We start from the raw sequence: 22,827 nt of genomic DNA on the forward strand, positions 1-22,827 counted from the left end.
TTAAGTAATCACCAAGACCATTACCCATCACACTTTCTGTAGCTTCTGAAAAGGTGTTATGTTTGGGCATGTTCTTTCTACATCATCTGTAAGTGTGTATGCTAACACCTCTGTAGGATGAGTACAATCCAATCTGGAAGCTGATTAGGTAAACTTATGAGAGGAGTCTTAAGTTAAACATTATTCAAAACACCAACTCTCCACCAAGTCCACCTCACCTATCCCTTTACTTCTGACTGTGAAGGTGGCTGTGGGGTCTAACTGACAGAGAGTAAGAGTATCCTCTGTGTGCTTTTTAAGGCTTTCATTCCTTTTTATTCATTTTCTTAATATTAAATAGTTGTCGAATTTAAAATAAAAATCCACATCCGAATGCCAAAACGTTGCATTCAAATTTTAGGTGTGAGTTAAGGAGGCTGCTTTAAGGCCCAGCCCGATGTACTTCACATAGAGTGCTCTGTTCCGTCTTACGCCCAGCAGCTTCCACATTGCTTTCAAAAGGCGGATGAGCTCGACAAGCAGTGCCACTTCTGTTTCATCATTCACATTTTTTTCTATGTGTTTAGTGTATACAGTATACAGTATGTTAGTATGCCATTTCGAACACAGCCACACTCTGATTACATACTAGTTATTTACTGTGAACCAGTTATTTTAGACAGTTTGTTTCAATAACCCGGTTAAAAAAAAAAAAAACGGTCTTCACATAATGACGTAAATTCTATCATCCCAGCAAGTGAAAGTACATTCAAACATTAAAAGTAATTTGTAATCATAACTTAAGATACATACCAATAACCATCATCATCATCATCTTGGATAAGTTTCTTACATTTATGTTTTACAAAAGCGATGTGCAAACACTAATGTCTTAAAGATATAGAAATAAAGAAAGTGAAGTCTTTATCAACTTTTTGCAGAAATTATAACAGAACCATAACCGTACAGAAATTCGTACAGAATAAAATATAACATGCATACACATTAGTAAATAGTAAAAATCATTTACATGTTTTTACTGAACAGTTTCATGTGCATTATGCTAAAACGTTGTTTAATATATCAAGTTGCATTTAAATTTTACTGTTAGTTTTATCTGTTATTAAATCAACTTAATTTAATCAAATTTGCCCCCTTGTTCAAGTCCTCGGTTAACTCATGTTCATGAATTAATATCAGCTCAGCATCAGTTTTCTGAAATAAACAGCTAGACAGTGACAGCTTCATGCATGCTCAGTATCTCAATGCTCATTGGTTCTCATGTGTTGAAAGTGTCTGAAAGAAACGGTTCTCGGTTCAGTTTACTGGTGATTCGAGAACTGTTGACTCGAGAACCGCTGTAGCAGTACCGTTTGTTCAGTATATCAGCTGCTCGTGCTCATCTTCTCCCAGTCTGCACAGCATGTTTCAGTGCTTCTGGAGTTACAAGGGTAACACATACTCCGGGGTAGGCCTATTGATTTATTTTAAGTCGTAGGGACTGTCAAGCTAGTCTGAAAGTGAGAAACTTTAGAAAATTGTAGATACATTTTCTGAGATGCAAACCCTTCTGGACGATTCCTTATGATTTGGTAAACTGGTTCAAAAGAATATTTTGTTCATGAAACGGACATCCTATTTCATTGGTAACCGTTGTAAACAAAGCAGTGTTGCGCTTATAAACATTACTTTAATATGCATTATGCAGAGTCAAGATAAAAAGAAAACAACATACTTTTATAAAGATAGTTCTGCTCAGTGATACACTATTTCCCCAAATCCAAATCCACAGAAGGAATAGGTAGATCGACACCCAGTGGCGACACACACTAGTGCTTCGAAACAGTGTTCCAGAGCATTGCTTGAAATGAGTCTGTCATGTGACCTAAATTAAGCTTTGTTACCTTACTACATCACGCCGAGCTCAAACACAAAGCACTTTGATTGCACTGTCCCATATTCATTTAGTGCAATGTTATTATTATATTGGCCATACCTATATGTATTTAGCTTTAAAATGGTGTATTGCTGTTAATTAAAGGACTACTAGCAAAAACGATTACGTGTGAATGTCTGTTGTCTGAACACCTTAAGGGCTCAACCACTGTTCCCAAAAAGAGTAAAGTGCTTTCTCAAACAGTTTGATACAAGTAAAAATGAAGAACAGAAAGTCTTTATTGTCATTGTATTTTGTAAAATACAGGGAAATTTGGAAACTCTTATCGCTGCATCTTGCTAATGACATATATGCTTATTAAATATACAAATAAACATTATAATGACAACCTAGATCAAAACATCTGAATGACACAGTTGGTGTAGGAATTTTTCCTGACCACCAGATGGTGAAGTATAGCACCACAGTGTCAAAAGCTTTGAAGAAGAGACCTGCACTCCCACGCGAGCAGAAGCAACAGTGGTGTGCGGCACAAGACTTGATGGGTGATGGTGGGTGGGTCGAGACTCGTGTGCAGAATGTGTTAGAATAAAATGATTCAAGGGACATAAATTGTTATTCAACCATTGCACATAAGCAACAAGAAAAACTATTATAAATAACTTTTAAATATTTTGAATATGTTGAAAATAATATACCAGAAGTCCCCGGATTATCTATTATTTCAGGTAGATTTTGGAAGTGTGGATTCCTGCAACATTCTAATTGATAATATTCCCCACAATCCACTGCATTTTGGCAAAGCATTGGGTTCAGAACTACAAACATGAATAAAAAGTGTTTAAAAAACTACAAAAATGTGGATGCAAATGACTGACCAGTTAATGGTGCATTCGAGTCCTCTTGCGAAGTTCATATTTATGAGTTGACAAGTTGTTATTAGGACGTCAAGTGCATTCAAGTCACTTTGAACGAAACAGGAGGGCAATTTCACTTTTCTACACAAGTCATGTCCACCCAACATGACTTGAACATAACAGTAGAGAGCTTGAGATAAAGGGGCTTCAGTTACTAATAATCACAATTAAACCGTGTAAAAAACAAACCAACATTCATATGCAAAAACAATGTGAATTTTGAAATGTTTGGCCATTAATTCTTAGCCTCGTTCGGCACATCCCTAGAAAACAGTAATGCATACTCAACACTGACAATAATGAAAATCAACCAGCTTAAACTGAAATAGAGGGATATAAAAATAAGGTGAAAGGAATCTGATAATCAATGAATAACCATAGCAACAAACTAGAGACTAAATGAGTAAACACTGAAACTAATTTATAAAGAAAGGCAAACAGAAACAGAGCAAACAAAGTAAAACAAAACGAAATCAGAACATAACACAATATACATAAACGATTACCTTTGCAAAGTATATTAATTGCCCACAAATCACCATTAAGTACTTATAAAATGAACAGTAATACATAAATGCTAATTCATAAACAAACATACACCTCTGTGTAATAGAAAACACTTGTAAATAATGGATATATTGTATCTGCTATATTTTTTTTTATGTTATTCTATATGTCGCGGAATGAATAGGTAACAAAGACTCAAGCGCAAAAAATTGATTTATTAAACCAAAAATATTAAATAATCGCTGTGACAGGACCATAAAACTATCTAACTAACATAACTCTATCTATCTATCTATCTATCTATCTATCTATCTATCTATCTATCTATCTATCTATCTATCTATCTATCTATCTATCTATCTATCTTTTTCCCTCTCCATTCTGTCATGGAATCTGAGTTCCTTCCCGCTGTCGCCTCTGGCTTGTTTAGTTGTGGACACCTACTATTCAACTATATTCTTACTATTTTGACTGAACTAAATGGACTGTGACATGACTGTTTTCTCCAGGGCTACTGAATAGATTAAATCAAATAAATTGATAACTTAAGATCTTCAATGACTCAAGCTGAACAAATACATTTTTGTTGTTGTTGTTGTTGTTGTTTTTTCAAACTTTGTTGTATTTTTTTTTTCTGTCATCATTATAAACCTGATTTGTTTTGTAACATTTATATTTTAAAAAGCACTATATATAAACAAAAGGTGACTTAACTTAATATAATCACAAAAACTCAACCACACGCTACACACATGAATTCTGGTTTCAGAGCAATGTAGTAGGTTTCCTGATTCTCTGACTGAAATCATATCTATATGTTTTAACTATTTAAATCATTTTCTATTTCCCTGTCATCGTTGGCCAATTCTATATACATGTAGTCTTTTAGTTCCTCTCTAGTTTTCTGCATTTCCTTCAGGACATTGCAAAGCTCATTATGTGTTTTCCTCATCTCTGCAATGGATTTGAGAACACTGGAATTGACCCTTTCTGGATCATTTACTTGTCCCTGTCTCATTTGGTGTATGTCTACCGAATCCATCACTATGAAGGCGACATCAAGTATGACTAGTAGTCCACTTAACACACCTGAGATTGCTTCTGCTACTACTCGTCCTACTCTTGCAGTCTGAGTAGCAATTCTGCTAATATTTGCCAGCAGACCTAAATTCATGAGTTGTGTGGCACAGAACATACTTCTTCTGTCTAAATTGCATGATATTTCTACATTGTCAAAAGTTGATGTGCCAAAAAAAAAACTGAACTTTGTGATTTTTTTCAGTACCTTTCTCAGTGTATTCAGCGGTGTGAGAATTGGTTCGCTTACAGATTCATACTTTTGCTGAATTTGTTCAAGGCTCTTTCTAAATGATTTTTGTTGTACAGTATTAGTAATGGTGGATGCAGCACCTGTTACTCCACCTGCAACTCCAACTCCAACACCAACACCAGTAACAATCAGAGATGCACCGAGAGTGAACGGTGCCAAAATTAAACCAACTAATGCAGTGATTCCTCCAGCTGCTCCAATCACTGAACCTGACAGACTGCCGGCTGTGGCGCTGTAATGTGCAGACTCCATCGAATCTGTTATTCTTCCCCACTCACTAACTAAGGCTTCAAGGTCTTTATAGTGCTGGTTGTAGGCCTTATCATAGCTGTTGACAGACTTAATGAAACTCTGAATCAGTGCCTGTGGAGTTCTGCTGTTTCTGTCCACTGCATCTTCCAGGAATGGTTTTGCTAGAATCTCTTCAACTGAAGGCCTTTCTCTAGGGTCACGGTTGAGCATTTGTCTGATTAATTCTCTCAGTTCTACTGAGTATCTCTCTGAGATCTGAGGGAGGTTTCCTGTCAAGCTGACTGCATGAATTACGTAACGCTGCATGCCATCTGCCTGTGGAGGAATTATTAATAATAAAAAAATCTGGTTAGTGTCAGTAGGGGCTGAAGAAAAAAAAAGAAATAAAAAATAGCTGGAGATAATTGCAACCAGTGATGCATGATACACAAGAGTATTTTGAATGCAGCTTCCAAAAGAAAACAAAAATGAAAAATAGGCAAATAATATTTGCTTTATTTGATTCTGTGTAGCACATCACTAACTGCTAAATTCAAATATTCATCTATGCTTTGGCTGGAGCTGAGCCAGATGAGTTTTCAAAGTGATATTCACTCACCTAAAGGATCATTAGGAACACCTGTTCAGTTTCTCATTAATGAAATTATCTAATCAACCAATCACATGGCAGTTGCTTCAATGCATTTAGGAGTGTGGTCCTGGTCAAGACAATCTCCTGAACTCCAAACTGAATGTCAGAATGGGAATTAAAGGTGATTTAAGCAATTTTGAGCGTGGCATGGTTGTTGGTGCCAGACGGGCCGGTCTGAGTATTTCACAATCTGTTCAGTTACTGGGATTTTCACGTACAACCATTTCTAGGATTTACAAAGAATGGTGTGAAAAGGGAAAAACATCCAGTATGCGGCAGTCCTGTGGGTGAAAATGCCTTGTTGATGCTAGAAGTCAGAAGAGAATGGGCCGACTGATTTGAATGCTTTGAAGAGCATTTTTGACTGAAATAACCACTCGTTACAACCGAGGTATGCAGTAAAGCATTTGTGAAGCCACAACACGCACAACCTTGAGGCAGATGGGCTACAACAACAGAAGACCCCACCGGGGACCACTCATCTCCACTACAAATAAGAAAAAGAGGCTACAATTTGCACGAGCTCACCAAAATTGGAGAGTTGAATACTGGACAAATGTTGCCTGGTCTGATGAGTCTCAATTTCTGTTGAGTCATTCAGAAGGTAGAGTCAGAATTTGGCATAAACAGAATGTGAACATGGATCCATCATGTATTGTTACCACTGTGCAGGCTGCTGTTGGTGTAATGGTGTGGGGGATGTTTTCTTGGCACACTTTAGGCCCCTTAGTGCCAATTGGGCATTGTTTAAATGCCATGGCCTACCTGAGCATTGTTTATGACCATGTCCATGCCTTTAAGACCACCATGTACCCATCCTCTGATGGCTACTTTGAGCAGGATAATGCACCATGTCACAAACCTCGAATCATTTCAAATTGGTTTCTTAAACATGACAGTGAGTTCACTGTACTAAAATGGCCCACAGAGTCACCAGATCTCAGCCCAATAGAGCAGCTTTGGGATGTGGTGGAACGGGAGCTTCATGCCCTTGATGTGCATCCCACAAATCTCCATCAACTGCAAGGTGATATCCTATCAAAATGGGCCAACATTTGTAAAGAATTCTTTCAACACCTTGTTGAATCAATGCCACATAGAATTCTGAAGTTCTGAAGGCGAAAGGGGGTCAAACACTGTATTAGTATGGTGTTCCTAATAATTCTTTAGGTGAGTGTAATTGGTCATTATAACCAATCACACATGATTCTGTTGAGCTTTTGAATGCAATGACCAATCAGAGGCGTTCTGATGAGTCATCGCTGAAACACTGGTGTTTTGTTCACTGTGTGTTCTCACTGACTGAATTCTGCTCTCTGGTGAGATCTCTCATCATTAAAGGGGGGGTGAAATGCTATTTCATGCATACTGAGTTTGTTACACTGTTAAAGAGTTGGATTCCCATGTTAAACATGGACAAAGTTTCAAAAATTAAGTTGTACATTTGAAGGAGTATTTTTGTTCCAAAAATACTCCTTCCGGTTTGTCACAAGTTTCGGAAAGTTTTTTTCGAGTATGGCTCTGTGTGACGTTAGATGGAGCGGAATTTCCTAATATGGGTCCTAAGGGCACGTCTGCCGGAAGAGTGCGCGCTCCCGTAGAGCAGAGCACAGACATTCAATGATCAGAGCGAGAGACAGAATTGTCGCAAAAGAAGTGTGTTTTTGGTTGCCAGGGCAAGACAACCCTGCACTGATTACCAAAAAAAACCCAGCATTAAGTGACCAGTGGATGGAGTTTATTTTTACAGAGCATCAACTGAGTTGTCCAAGTGTTTGTGTTTGTTCCCTGCATTTCGAAGATGTTTGTTTTACAAACAAGGCCCAGTTTGATGCCGGATTTGCATATCGTTTATTTCTTAAAGATAATGCAGTCCCAACGAAAAAGGGTCACGATCGTGTGTTGGAACCGCAGGCGGTGAGTAAAACTGCTTCAAATATCTCTGTGTTATTAACTTAGCTATTGGCGCATAAAGTGGAACTTAGTCATTTTCCAAAACCGCTAAGCAAATATATACAGGTTCAATACATACTACATGGAGACGTCCTGCTGTAGTTGTTGCTGCGGCTGCTGCTCTTGTTCAATTTCAGCCACGGGATCTGATTCTGGATCATAAATAAACGGCTGAATCTGACTGTTAGCCATGGTTTGTTTTGGATGATGTTTTTTGTCCTCACGGTAATGTCACAGCTTCCAAACGCTCTCAACGCAAAAGCCTACTCGTGCTCGTGATTCTTTAGCTCCGCCCACACGTCACGCCTCCAGCCGCTCGTGTTTTTCCAGGAAAAAATGGTACAGACTATATTTCTCTTATAAATATAATAAAACTAAAGACTTTTTGGAGTTATGAAGGATGCAGTACTACTGTATAGGTACTCAAGATTAACAGGATATTGAGTGGAAACGAGCATTTCACCCCCCTTTAACAACAAAGTGCAGATGTGTGTAGTAAGATGTTTATTTCACAGTGTAAACAGCTTCAGTGATTATTGAGAGTGCTTGATCTCTAGCTAGACTAAAGTCTCCTGAATATGTTAATAATAATGTATGCTAAATGTTCTATGTTGTCTTTCTGTAAATTGAAAGTGTTAAAATTATTAACTTGTAATATTTTATTTAAATCATGTAAAATACAAGTCAGCCGTATTTTATTTTAAGCTCTTTTATGACCGATAAGTAACCAGTGCGTGAAGTAGTCATGATAGTCATGGCAATCATATACATTGCACACTGATTCCCTTTACTGGTTGCACTGAAAAGGCAGCTAGAAGCAGGAAATATGATGTATTTATAAGTTAACTTGCACAGGACATTTTCAAAACCTGCTTATTTTACAGTCATATATATATTTTTTAGCAGCTTTCAAAAAGTGGTGGGGACATTTCCCACCCGTTCCGTCTGCAAAAAAGAACACTGTTTTCAACAACAACAAAAAATGTTATGTTCTCTGTGAAACCAGGCATGAGAGTGTTTATTTAACACTGGGGTTTTTGCTGTGTACCATTAAAAAGCACAGAGCTTTGAGTTTATACATTATAAAGATAATACAGACCCATAAAGTAATATTTTTGTAATTTGCATTTGTATGATGTATTTGTCACAGTTATGATCATAAGCAAATGGAATAAAGGGAGAAGCATTCATTTGGAGACTATACTCTTTGTTTTTGGCCAGCTTGCCTATCAGACAGATCATAAAATCATTGTTCTGTATTGGAGCAAATGAGGGACCAAGGGACTTAGCTAACATGAAGATGGGACATTGGAAAGAGGTGTCTGCAGTGTGTCTGCCCTGAATTAATAATATCTAGTGCAGCCACTGCAGGTTTAAAGCCCACCAAACCACAGAGCCCACCATAGACAGGTAGCTTTCATCTGCGATGATGAATGAGGCAGCGCCTGAGAGGAGGAGAGCACTGACAATCGCCCCAGAGTCGATGCCCCACAGTGAGTCTGATCAACTGTGTGAGCCGGCAATATCCATTCATTTAGTGGAGGGGGACAGTACAGTCTGGCTGAGAGAGTGGGAAACTGAGATAATGCTCCTCACCCTGTGTCTCCTGTGCCATTATCTCCGCTGGTCCTGCCCAGCATAAAGCCCGTTTCATGATGAAAGTGTGTTCACTAATCATGCCTGTCCTCCCTCTCCCGACTCCTCATCAAGATTCACCCAGTCCTTCAGCCCCATCTTTGCTGGTTCCCTTCAACCCATTGTCTTATCACCTGATGCCTTGCTTTGGATGAGCCTCGGGTCTTGTGGTCACCAAGCAAGTGGATCCCCAGTCTTCTCCTCAAACTGCTGGTCCCATTGCTCCAATGACCTGTTGGCTCCACCAGACTCTCACATCCCTCTGGCTCTACCTTTTGACATCCATCACACTGCCTGTGCCACGGATTCAAGAGCCTTCCACTGTGCTCCATCTACCCACTCTACTGCTTCAGCTGGCTCTGCTTCGGGCCCCATTCACAACACTCTGCCTCAGTCTGGGCTCCAGCTTGAACATTTGGCACTGTGGTTACGCCTTGGTCGCCTGAACCATCGGTGTCCCATCAGCTCTCCATCTGTACTTAGGGCTCTACTATCAATATCTTCTTTTCTATCAATCATTCCATGGATGTCATCAGTCAAGAAGCTTGGGTTAAACTAATTTTAGTTTGTTGGATCAGCAGTTATGCTAATGATGTCTCTATTTTGTTTCTATGTTTTGCCACGGGTAACTAGGATTTACACAAGCTCCAGTCTGGATCCAGAACACCTGAGAAGAGATGATGCTGACTCTCAGAGGACCCCAGATGATGCTAACCCTGAATCAACAAACAGAACTAACAATTATTGCTACATGTGTGACTGCATCATAAAACAATTATTAATTAATAAAATTAATAATGTTCATCGTCTAGCTGACTACGTCTTGTATTAATTTTTTCTAAAAATCCTGTCATACGCGCACAAACTGACAGTCACCACCATAAGCTACTTCTAAATATTGTAGAAACATTATTTTCTGTAAAGTTGCTTTGTAACGATTCGTATTGTAATAGGCGCTACAAATAAACTTTAATTGAATTGAATTGAAGACTCCATCATTGCTTCTCCCTTCGTCAACTCCACCATGAATTTGCATCCACGTGTATCACCTGACCTCTCCTCTCGTCCCATCCTCACCTCCCTGGTTCTTTCCACTGTGGCTTCCTCCTTCATGAGTTCTTCATACACCTAAGGAACTACCTCCTCAGCCCCTTAACAGCACAAGGCCGCCACTGCCCAGAGGGGGATGTTCTGTCACAATTACACTCTTTTGTTTCATTTTCATGGATTTTTAGTTTGTGTCACATGTCTCCTTTGTTTTAAGTTCCAGTCACAATCTGTTGTCATGGAAACTGATTCAATCATCACGCATGCTAGTCCTGTATTTTGTATCCTCTGTGTATTTAGTTCATCAGTTTGATCTGTTCAGGGTCCTGTACTCTTTTTGCACAGCACACTGTTTTGTTTAGTTTGCTTGTTGTTTAGATGTCCTGATTTGCGTCATGTAATGACTCTTTTATTTGTACATTTTGGCAAGTTATCAATTGACTGAAAATGTGACAGTAATATGGTGTTTTTTGGAAATAAATAATAAAAAACTACTCACCCACACATCAAGCATGCAGAGATCATGGAGCACCCATCCCAATGACCATATGTCACTAAAATAGCCAATGCATGACAGTGAAAATCAATAAGTTTGTGTGCACTGCCCAGCCAGCAATGACATGTGGGGCACAGATGAGGGCTTCATGGGCGTCAAATGTAGGCCCTATTATGGGCTTGCACCCGGGATCCACATTGGGGCAAGCCATGGAAGCCCAGACGTACTAAAAGTGGGACCTGTAAGGGTACTGCATGGGTCTTAATTGGGCAATTCATGTCAGACCCATTTGGGCCCCACCTGCCCAAATGGGTCTAAAGTGGGTTAGCATCCAGGATCCAGCCGTGGATGCCCAGATGTGCTTTAAAAGGGATCTATAAGGGTGTTATGTGGGATCTTAACTGGACAATTCATTACAGACCCATTTGGGCCCCACCTGCTTAAAGGGCGTTTAAAGTGGGCTTGCACCCGGGATCCATACGGGGGCCAGCCGTGGATGCCAAGAAGGGTTTTAAGTGGGATCTGTAAGGGTCTTATGTGGGTCTTAACTGGGTAATTCATGTCAGACCCATTTTGGCCCCACCTGCCTAAAGCGGTTTAAAGTGGGCTTGCACCAGGATTCAACCGTGAATGCCCCTATGGGCTTAAAGTGGGCTTAAGTGATCTTATGTGGGTCCTAACTTGGCAATTCATGCAAGGCCCATCTAAGCCCAACCATGCCAAATGGTTTAAGGAAACAAAAATGAAGAATGAATATAAGTCCAAGATAAATACAAGACACTTGATTGACTATATTTAAAAAAAAAAACTCTGAAAAAAAACCTCTCTAAAAACTACATTAATACAAAATTCACTCATGGCGTCTGTGTGGTGGACGCTCCTTTTTCCGGCCATCCCCACTCAGCCCATAAATATGCCATGCAGGACCCATATATGTGTTCCCAGTTCAAACCCATGTCCACTTGGACCATAAATATGCTATGCAGGACACGTATATGTGTTCTCAGTTCAAACCCATGCCCAAGTTGGCCCATGCCTGTCCCTTATGGGGCCCATGTAATCTGCTCATATGGACTTTCTATGTGGGACTTATACTACATAACCTACATGGGACCTGCTGATTTCACCCAGCCAAAGCCCATGCCCACACAGTAACCATGGATCCCGTACTTAACCCATCTGGGCCCCACGTCATTGCTGGCTGGGTGTATATGTGCTATCTACTTAAAAAAAAAATTATGGTTACAAAAATACTCATTACATTTTTGAGTAGTTTTAAAGATTTCTTTAATGGAATCTACCTGAATAAATCATGTATTTTTTAGTCTGTGACACAATGCATTCAATATTTTTAGTTGCAGTTGCAATCAAAATTATTCAACCCCCTTGACTTGCAAGACAATTTGCTCTGGAGGATAACATTTTAGGAAATCAATTTAACAAATGCATCAGTAAAGTATTAGAGAAAGTTTGTTAATACACTTTTGAGTGATTCTGAGAATGGAACATTGATGGATCATGATAAAATTCGAATTGGCTCTAAACATTTATGTTCAAAATTATTCAACCCCTTTGTGCAGAATCTTTTATTCTTTAAAATCACCAATAAACGCTGTCTGTAAGTGTTTAGAAGCTTCTGCCACCTCTCTACTACAGTTTTGGACCATTCATCCCCTGAAAAAGCTTTCAGATCACTGATAATCTTTGGTTTTCACATTGCCACTGCTTTCTTTAAATTCAACCAGATATTCACAATGAGAATTAAGCCTGGAGACTGAACAGGTCACTCAAGTACATTCTATGACTGATCCCTGAACCAAGCAGTAGTAGATTTGGATGTGTACTTTGGTATGACTGGCCTGCAGGAAAGTCCATTGATCATCAGCTTCAGTTTTTGCACCAAAGGCATCACAATTCGTGTCAAAATGGCCTGACACTTTAAAGAATCCATGATGTCCTTCATACAGTCAGGATTTTCACTTCCTTCTACAGTAAAGAAACCCCATAACAGGACTGATCCACCTCCAAGTTTGTGGATGGAAATGGTTTTCTTCTGCTTATGAGCTTTGCCTTTTTTGCAGCAGACATACCGCTGATCCATGGGTCCAAAAAGTTCCAGTTTGTTCACATCACTCCATATAACATTCCTCCAGAGCTCCACGAGTCTACACAAATGAATTTTATCAAGTTCAAGTTGTCCTTTGTTCTTCTTGATCAAGAGTGGTATTCTACCAGATGTCTCAACATAAAGGCAATACTTGTCTGCTGATCTTCTTACACACTGCTTTGAAATGGTTTTCCTCCTTTCATCGGGTCATCTTGCAAGTCTTTGGCTTAACATTGCAGATTTTTGTGAGATCTCTGTTGACATTTTTGCTACTCAACTTCAACACATGCATGGGCTAACTGTATGTGTAACGGCTCAAGCTAATTCTGTTTTTAATAGAGTTTCTAAAAGCTCAATTGTGTTTTGAGACTGTTTTATTCCCCACCATGCAAATAAGTGATTTAAAAACAGCAATGTTGAATAGGGGTTGGATATTTATGACATAGCAGTATTATTAAAAAAAAAAATCTTATAACTCAAAAGTATTACATTATATATTGACAATATCACTTATAATATGCAAGTGAACTGTTATAGATACAATTTTTATTTTATCCTGGATCTTCACAAAAGCTTGTATTTGTAAAGTACTGCAGTCTCTAGGGGGTTGAGTAATTTTGATTGCAACTGTAAATGTGCTTTCTGCTTTTATATTTTAAATCTCAAATGTGTGTGATTTTGAGTGGATGGAAAACACTGGAATCTGATTTTGAATCATGTTGTTGAATTAAATTTTTGTATGCTGTTAAAACAGCACAAGTAGGAACAATCTTCTGACTTCACTGTCATTAACAAAAAAAAAGCAACACAGGCAACTGTATTAACATGTGCATTGATCTACAACCTAACCAATACACATTTTCACCTTAATTGTTTAAATAATATTTACAACACCACTAACTCCCTTTTTAGAGTTTAAAACACGTAACTGTTATATTTTTAGACAACTAAAATAGCCTTCATGGAAAGATCTTAAGGAAATTGTAACCGTTTTATGATCCTGAACATAACAGTTTATATACACTCTTTATACACTCTTACAAGCTTACCTCTTGGAATTATATCTCCTCTGATAAACTTCTGGGCTGAAATAGAGCTTTGCACCCACAACTGAATTAGCATATTCATCAGCTCTACAAAGAAAACACAATGTAAACTCAAACCTATAAATGTCCAGGACTTTTGGTTTTGGCCAATAATTAGCATTTTGATCCATCTCTAGTCCCCATTACTGTTTTTTTATTTACCTTTCCAATACTTTTGAGCATCCAAAATCTCCCAGATTGATGTAACCATCTTCAGTCAGGAAGATATTCTACAGTGACAACAGAAATCTCAGAAGTCTAACAGATTTGACTTTGTGATATGATTTATTGAGCTTTATCAGTGCATACCTGAGGTTTAATATCTCTGTGAAGAATGTTCTTCTCATGGAGATAACGCAGAGCCAGACAAATCTGAACAAGCCAGTCAAGAATCTGCACACATGGAGAAAGGTGTGTGTATTAGTGAGTCTTGAATGTGTGTGTGTGTGTGTGCGCTCTTGTTTTTTTGTCATATCAGGACACAACTCTGTATAATGACATGGGTATGACACAGATATTACAAGGAGAGGGTGACTTATGAGAACATAACCCATGTCCCCATTTTTCAAAACACTTATAAATCATACAGAATGAGTTTTTTGAGAAAGTAAAAATGCACAAAGTTTCCTGTGAGGGTTAGGGTTAGGTGTAGGGTTGGTGAAGGGACATAGAATATACAGTTTGTACAGAATAAAAACCATTACACCTATGGGATGAACACACTTTACACAAAAACAAATGTGTGTGTGTGTGTGTGTGTGTGTGTGTGTGTGTGTGTGTGTGTGTGTGATGTCCACACAAGGGTTTTGTATTTTATGGGTGTAGCATTCATGTTTTGTTTTGTATCACAAATTTTGGTTTTGATACGGTTGTTTAAAGTATATAGCATGGAATGTACAGTATGGATGTATGTCTGCCTAAGAAACTCACCTGTTGTTCTTCAAAAAAACTTTCTCCTTGATGTGTTTCCATGACTTTTGAAAGATCTCCTCCTTCACAGTACTCCATCACAATACAAATGCGTCCCGCATCATCTAAATAAATTAACATTCATTCAAAGAATACTTTAACTCATAATATATTAAAATAGCTTCATTTTCTGACAGCTATACTGATGTTTTTGTAATTTATATTATTTATTTATATATAATTTTGCTATTCTGCTTGAGTCTCCATTGTTGTTAGTAGTTGTATTTAATTTCTAAGAAACACAACAAAACATCACCACTTTTTTTTTGATATGTAACAAAGGAAAATAAGTGTACAAAGAAGAAGAACAAACCTTCAAATGAATTCACATAAGTAACAATATATCCAAAGCTGAGCTCTTTCAGGATTTCAACTTCCTTTCTGACTGCATCCAGCTCCTCCTCCTAAAATGAAAAAGAATAAGAAAATAAAAAAATCTAAGAAAATGTTGTCACTTCTATGGTGAAATACTTGAGTAATATTTGGTAAATGCTTACATCTCTGGAATTCATCTGTTTGATCACATAAGGGTCTCCTTCTGTGTCTTTCACCAGAAACACTATTCCTGAAGCCCCTCGGCTAAGTTCTTTCTCTATGGTGTATCCTTGTTCTTTTAGCACTTCTGTAATCAAGATTTAGAATAATTTCTACAAAAATAGTGTAACCACTACAGACAACAAAATAAAGCTTTTCCAAACTTTGAATAAACTGAAATGATTTTAAAGTGCTCAAAACACCAAAAGGTGTCCCCTGCTGGTCAAAACTGTGTAAATGCAATGAAGACTCAGTCCAAACATTCATAAAAACATTTGAATGTGTACTTTGTTTAATGCAATCTACATAAAATACTATTACATATATTTTCCTGAATAGTAATTTATTTAAGAGACAAATAACTGTTTGTTCACAGTGTCACTCCAAATCTGATTATTCATGATTCCTGGTCTAAACAATTGACTTCCACACTGTGTAATAGTAACTTTCAGTTTGTTTCTTGACACTTTTTTCATTTTCTGGAATATCTGCATTGGTTTCTATGGCAAAGATTATGACAAATAAAAACAAGATTATGATTCTCTATTACAATATAAATGTGTAGCCACCACACTGGACTGTCTAATGAGGAATACACATACAAGTAGGTTGTCATACCTGTAAGTTATCAACAATTTGTTAAAATGAATGGCTACTATTAAATAAATAAATAATAATAATAAATAGATAAAACAATAATAAATAAGATGCATTATTTCATTGCTCCCCTGACTCTGGTCCACTCTGGTCTATTATTCCCATCAGATTGTTTTTTGTAAGGGATATTTGATGCTTTATGCTGCTAATAAATTTATATTAAATTTTAAATTAAATAAAAAAATAATAATTTAAATTTATGCGTTTTATCCAAAGCGACTTACAGTGCATTCAGGCTATCAACTTTTACATATCATGTGTTTCCGGGGAATCGAACCCCCAATCTTGCACTTGATATGGCAATGCTCGACCAATTGAGCTACAGGAACATAATATATAACAAATGTTACTCAAATTTAATATGAAAGTAATACTCACCGATTACTCCAGCAGGAGTGCTGTGATACTGAGCCATCTTTAGGAGAAAAATACTAAATCTTAATGAAGTGTCCGTGATATTAACACTTTAAATATTATTGATCGGGCCCTGTTAGTGTCCATCCTATAATGCAACTGAATTCTGTAAGATCTCCTTATGAATTTTAATCCTATCTTGTCAAAATACAAAGTACAAAAATATATATTTATTTTTGCATAAATCTATTAATCAACCTCAGTCTTGAAAAAAAAAAAAAAATATATATATATATATATATATATATATATATATAGATAGATTTGGACTTTAGATTCTAGCATTAGATTTATTTTTTTTCTCCTTCATTTGTTGTTGGTTGCTGCTTTTGCCCCAGTGACTTCCATTATAATGATATTTTTTGATTGCAAATACATAACACCATATAATCATGCATTCTTGTTTGTTGGTGGTGTTACCTGTTGGGAAGTAAACAGGTAAAGTTTGGGAGGTAAAATGAAAAAAATAAAATAAATAAATAAATATATATATATTAGGGGTGTAACGGTTCACAAAATTCACGGTTCGGTTCGATACGATACACTGATGTCACGGTTCGGTTCGGTTCGATACGTTTTAGATACAGCAAAATGTAAAAACATCTCAACTTTTCAGAATGCTGCAAGCGCACCGCGGGTCATGTGACAAGAACCAACCAATCAGCTTCATCCTTTCCCGTAACAACGTTGAGAGCTCAGCCAAGATGAAGGAACAGCTGATCATAGTTGTATATGGATTGCAATTTTGAAATAAATTCAGTAGCAGAGCTACTGCAAGCGATTTTTAGAGCTGCAAATCCATTTATCCTTCGCTGAAATTTCCGCGTCTCATGGAGAGAGCACGTCATTGTTGCTTAGCAAAGACAGACGCCTCAGAAGAAAGACGCGCTTAGCGTTTTCCATGCGTTTTTAGGCACGATATGTGAACGGCCCCTAAGGCGCTCGCTCACTCAGCACGCGCTGAAGGCTCGTTGCAAAATGTCGAATGCCTTTAACAGACCAGAAATATAAGATCCTAAAATAACCAACAGGTCTGGTGTTTGGGTTGGATTCCCTGTAAGCTATAGTGTCTAAATGCTGCAGGGATAGTTTGCTGCGTGCATGTTTCTCCTTTTTTTCGTCTTTTCCCAGATAGTACTGACGCATATATCCCAGATATTCCCGCTGTTTTTTTTTTGTTTTTTTTTTTCGTAATCCCGCTGGTGTACCCTGTCATGTTGCAGATGCGACATACCGTTGTTTTTTTATCCACCACTCTCTTGCCATCACCATTATAGCTTAAAGGGAATCCAAAGTGCACCCAAACACCAGACCTGTTGGTTATTGGAGGATCTTCTCATTTCTAGTCTGTTAAACGCATTGGCTATTTTGCAACGAGCCTTCAGCGCGTGCTGAGTGAGTGAGCGCCTGCTGAGTAGCCTAACATAAACATATAAGATGGTGTTTTTTTCTTCTTCGGGAGTGTCAGGGGCGTTGCCTGTTACGTTGTTTGGGTTATTGGGCTACCTTGTTGAACGCATATCATTATATTTCTTTCTCTCTCTTTTTTTTTTTTTTTTTCAAATATAATTAATTACTCCAACGAACCGTTCGATATACATAATGCGTACCGCGTACCGAACCGAAAGCGTCGTACCGAACGGTTCAATACGAATACGCGTATCGTTACACCCCTAATATATATATATATATATATATATATATATATATATATATATATATATATATATATATATATATATATGGTTGATCACTAGGTGGGACCAATAACCCTTTAGATAGGCCTGTGCAAAAAAAAAAGCTTCGTTTTTGACTTGTATATGGAGCTATATGGAGTATAATAGCATATTATATTGTGTGTGTGTGTGAGAGAGAGTGAGAGAGGGAGAGAGGGAGAGAGAGATAAAGAGAGAGAGAGACCTTTGCACACTTACCCTGAGGTATTTAAGAAAATCTGAATGTACACCTCAGCTCTCAGAACTACATGGAGTAAACAAAAACAAAATAAGAGTATTTATGCACCTGCTGCCTTTTAATGGTGGTGACAAGTACAGACTAAAAAAAAAAAAACAAGGTACGTGGATTAAACACTTGCATGCCATCATGCTGGTCATTTGATTGTGAGAAAAGCAGGAAGCAACACGAGAAAGGGCTTGACTTGTACTGAAGTTTTAGAAATTATTATTTGTTTATTGGAAGTTGGTGTTGTATTTTGATTTATTATAAATTATGTTTATAAATCTGATGCAAAGTATTTTTTTTTACACAATAATCAAAAGGGGTATCATTGAAGGATTTTAAGGTTTGAAACTGGCTTTGCCATCAAGAAAATACAAGCATTTTACACAAAGGCTGTCTGTACTTCTCACCATCAAAAGGCAGCAGGTGCATGAATACACTTACTTTTTTTTTTTTTTTACTCTGTGTAGTTCTGAGAGCAGTCACCGTAATTTTTCCAAGTAAGACATGTTTATGGATCAACATCTTTTCATGGTCCTGGATCAACATTATTGTCCAAAAATATAGTCTTTACACAATCCCTACCCCTAAACCTAACCATACCCATATTTTATTCCTAAAACCAGTGGGAAATGATAGCTGATTAACAAGGTCGTAGAAGCACCTAACTCTGATTGTATGCCAAAAACATATATCTACTGAAAAGTTATATCTCAATTCTGATTGGTTGACTGGAATGTTGTTCCAGGATCAACAAGGATGTTGATCCAGGAACATGTTGTACTTGGTGAAATCATGCTCACCTTCTGAGAGCTCAGGTGCATATTTTGATATTTTCAGTGCACAAAGGTCTCTCTTTCCCTCTCTCACACACAGACACACACACACTTCTGGACCCTTTGCAATGGCATAACGTGTCATCCCAAGTGAGTTGTCTCCACATTGGTAGAAAAGCACACTTTACCGTTTCTCCCAATCCACCCTGATACAGGATCCTCTGAATCCTCCTCGCCTTCAGTGCAAGCTTGAGAGGATGATGAGGATGACACAACAATATCAGGATCTGACTTTCCTGAGCCTGTGGTGTCAGAGGGAGAAGACAATACATCCTGCAGCTCGCTGGAGGGGTCAAGCTGCACAATAATTTCTAAAACTTCGGTACAAGTTAAACCCTTTCTCATTTTGCTTGCTGCTCTTCTCACCATCAAATGACACGCAGGATGGTTTAAATCCACTTGTTTTTGTTTGGTCTGTACTTTTCACCATCAAAAGGCAGCAGGTGCATAAACGCACTTCTTTTTTTTTATATTGTTTACTCCATGTAGTTCTGAGAACTGATGTGCATGTTTAGATTTTTACATCAAGGTAAGTGCACAAAGGTCTCTCTCACACCATCTCTTTCTCTCTCTCTCTCTCTCTCTCACTCACAAACACACACACACTATAATTTGCTGTTATACTCCATATAACTCCATATGCAAGCCAGAAACTATGCTTTCCTTCTTTTTTTTTAATGCACAGGCCTATCTAAAGGGTTAATGGTCCCACTTATCAACTGTAATATATATATATATATATATATATATATATATATATATATATATATATATATATATATATATAATCATGCACAAGAATGCATGATTATGGTGTCATGGCTTTGCAATCAAAAAATGTTGTTATAATGGGTCAATGAGGCAAAGACAACAAATGAGGGAGAAAAATTAAAATCTAATGCTGCACAAAAACTAACAATGCATCAAAGCCAATGTTGTTACTAATCTTTGACATGGACAAGACTATGAAAAAAAGTAAAAAAATAAATAAAAATCCAGTCCACAATCACTTTTTATATTGTAATAGAACGTAATGTGATTTTAGCTCCAAGATGGAGATTTAATAAACTAGGAAGCATTTACAGATCTAAGTGAGGTAGAACTAACAGCAGTAGAAAGTATTGTATGATGTTACTAAGAATATTATAGGCAAAAACAGGACAATGTAAAAAGAGGAAAGCAGCTACTTAGAGGACAGAACAATTTAGTAATATTACATAAATAGGAATAAAGCATTCAGAAAAATAAAAAAGACTAATTTATTTAAAGATTTTATTAAATATATGAAAGCACAAAAATTAAAAATTTATGTCAATAATGATGATAAGCTCTGGACATTTTTACCCGATATTGATTGATCCAAGAGCCAATCACACAGCAGAAAGATGCCACAACAGCCAATCAGCATGCAAGTACATGTCACAGTACAAAGTGAATTTCCTACCCCACTTTGCTAAGCTAACTCAACATGATGACGGAGAAAAAAAAAGAAAAATGAGTGGAAGCGGCGACTAAAGTGAAACTAACCTATAGTTATTATTCAAAGATGATGAAATTGTGAACAAAAAAGGTAGCACGAATTCAGGTATATGGAAGTGGTTTAGCTATCTGAAAAGTGACGATCTATAAAATATGTCGTCAGTTTGTGAAAACCAAGACTGCTGACACAACCAACCTATTCCATCACCTTAAGAAGTATCACCTGAATGATCACACCGAGAGCAATATAAATGTGGGTCAATGCTACTCCGTCAACATGCAGTGCTAGCAGTGGGGCTGTACTGAAGCAAAAATGGATCGTGTCATCCCTCGTGGCTATTATGCCCTATGAAAAGAGTTCCAGAAGAAGCAAGGACATAACCAGGGCCATTTTTTACTTTCTAGCAAAGGAAATGATGCCCCTAAGCACAGTGGAACAAGACTGGTTTAGGAAATTAGTTAAAGTGATTGACTCCTGGTACGAACACCATGGCAGAAAATACTATTCCAAAACTGCACTGCCTCAGCTATATGAAGAGTGCCGCAAAAAGCTGAAAAATAAACTAAGGAACGTGAGGTTTCTTGCCACTACCACAGACCTATGATTGTGCTGTACATCTGAGCCATTTAAGAGCCTCACCATTTATAACATTGACGAATATTGGGCTGTCAAATCAAGATGCTTGCAAACTGCAGATTTTCCAGATGACCGTACTGTGGAAATACTTTCTGCATTACTGGAGGATGCACTCACAACTTGCGGCTTTTGCGAGGACTGCCAGGTGTGCATTACAACAGACAATGGCACAAACATTGTCAAGGCTGTCTCACTTAAATACTGGATTCGTCTGCAGTGTTTTGGATCTACGCTACATCAAAGATGACAAAGCTGTGAAATCTTTTTTGGAATTCTTGACCATACCATCCCCCCTGAATAAATAAATATATTTATTTATTTTTTTCACAGGGGGGATGGTATGGTCAAGTATTTCTGTAAGTCCTGTAGCTTACTTTACACAGTGACTTCAAAAATTGTCTAATTTTTAAATACATTTTAAAAGTTAGAATAATTTCTTAAATCAATTATTATGGTGCCTGAAATGGGAGATGTTTTGTCATAGTAAAACAATACTGCTAAATGCATTTTTGTTCTGGCACCTTGACTGATTTAGACCTGTCAATATGATGCTAAAATCACCAGTAGGTGGGAGCAAGTCCCTGCTTTAATAAATGATTCAATAAAATTATTGTTTAACTCATCTTAAATGCTGAAAAATCTTTTCTAAGGATCTTGACCAAGTGTCTTTATTTTAATAGTATATTTTTTTTTTTATTAGTATTATTTGATTAGCTGATGTTTTGGTGATTTTTAGCAAATGTCTAAACTCAAGTTCACAGGTCTAGAGAAATCAAATTAGCTACAGATATTATCCAAAAACTGACCACACACAAACATTACAATACTAGCTGTCTTCATTTTCAACACTATGAAAAATTATTACATGTAGAAAAAAATTGTCTGCTTCAAATACTGTGTTGCACGGAACAAGCTTTAATTATAATAAATAAATAAACCTTCAACTATGGACAATTGTACATTAACAACAAACAAGATTCAATAATGTATCCATACACTGCAGATCGCTTAACGGTGTTTTTAAAGAGGTTCAGTCATTTATACAGTATAAAGTTTTACCTTTCTGCTGTTCTTGAGCTTGTTTGAAAGAGTTCCTTTGGGTCTGAGCTGAAATTCAGGAAATGGCAAAATTACCTAAGATGCTTATATTTATTCGTTTCAAAAGGGGCGGGAGTGAGAAAGAGCCTTGTTTTTTGAAATGCACCACAAACACTTATGTAAGTATATATACACACACACACACACACACACACACACACACACACACACACACACACACACACACACACACACACACACACATATATATATATATATATATATATATATATATATAAATTCAGTTCATCTGTTTGATCTACAGAAATGTATTGTAGTGGTAATATCCAAATGCATGTTTTTTTTCCTGTTTACACTTTTATAGAACAGATCCGATCTGTGTCACATATGAGCAAAAAATCTGAATTGGGTTACATTTGACTATCAGTGTAAACAAGGCCTTATTCA

General features: G+C 37.3%; 1 protein-coding gene across 1 annotated transcript; it reads right to left on the bottom strand.

Moving 5' to 3' along the window:
* Positions 1-2,136: 2,136 nt before the first annotated feature.
* On the bottom strand, positions 2,137-22,426 carry LOC113079666 (serine/threonine-protein kinase Nek5-like). Its single transcript, XM_026251911.1, has 10 exons — positions 22,381-22,426; positions 16,375-16,411; positions 15,303-15,427; positions 15,119-15,209; positions 14,767-14,870; positions 14,146-14,229; positions 13,999-14,066; positions 13,801-13,884; positions 10,648-10,702; positions 2,137-5,197 (listed from the first exon to the last, which is right to left on the bottom strand). Exons 2-10 carry the CDS (start codon positions 16,409-16,411, stop codon positions 4,121-4,123), a joined length of 1,725 nt encoding a protein of 574 aa, XP_026107696.1. The 5' UTR covers positions 22,381-22,426; the 3' UTR covers positions 2,137-4,120.
* Positions 22,427-22,827: the final 401 nt, after the last annotated feature.

Source organism: Carassius auratus, unplaced genomic scaffold (genome assembly GCF_003368295.1).
Source record: "Carassius auratus strain Wakin unplaced genomic scaffold, ASM336829v1 scaf_tig00028952, whole genome shotgun sequence".
Classification (NCBI taxonomy): domain Eukaryota; kingdom Metazoa; phylum Chordata; class Actinopteri; order Cypriniformes; family Cyprinidae; genus Carassius; species Carassius auratus.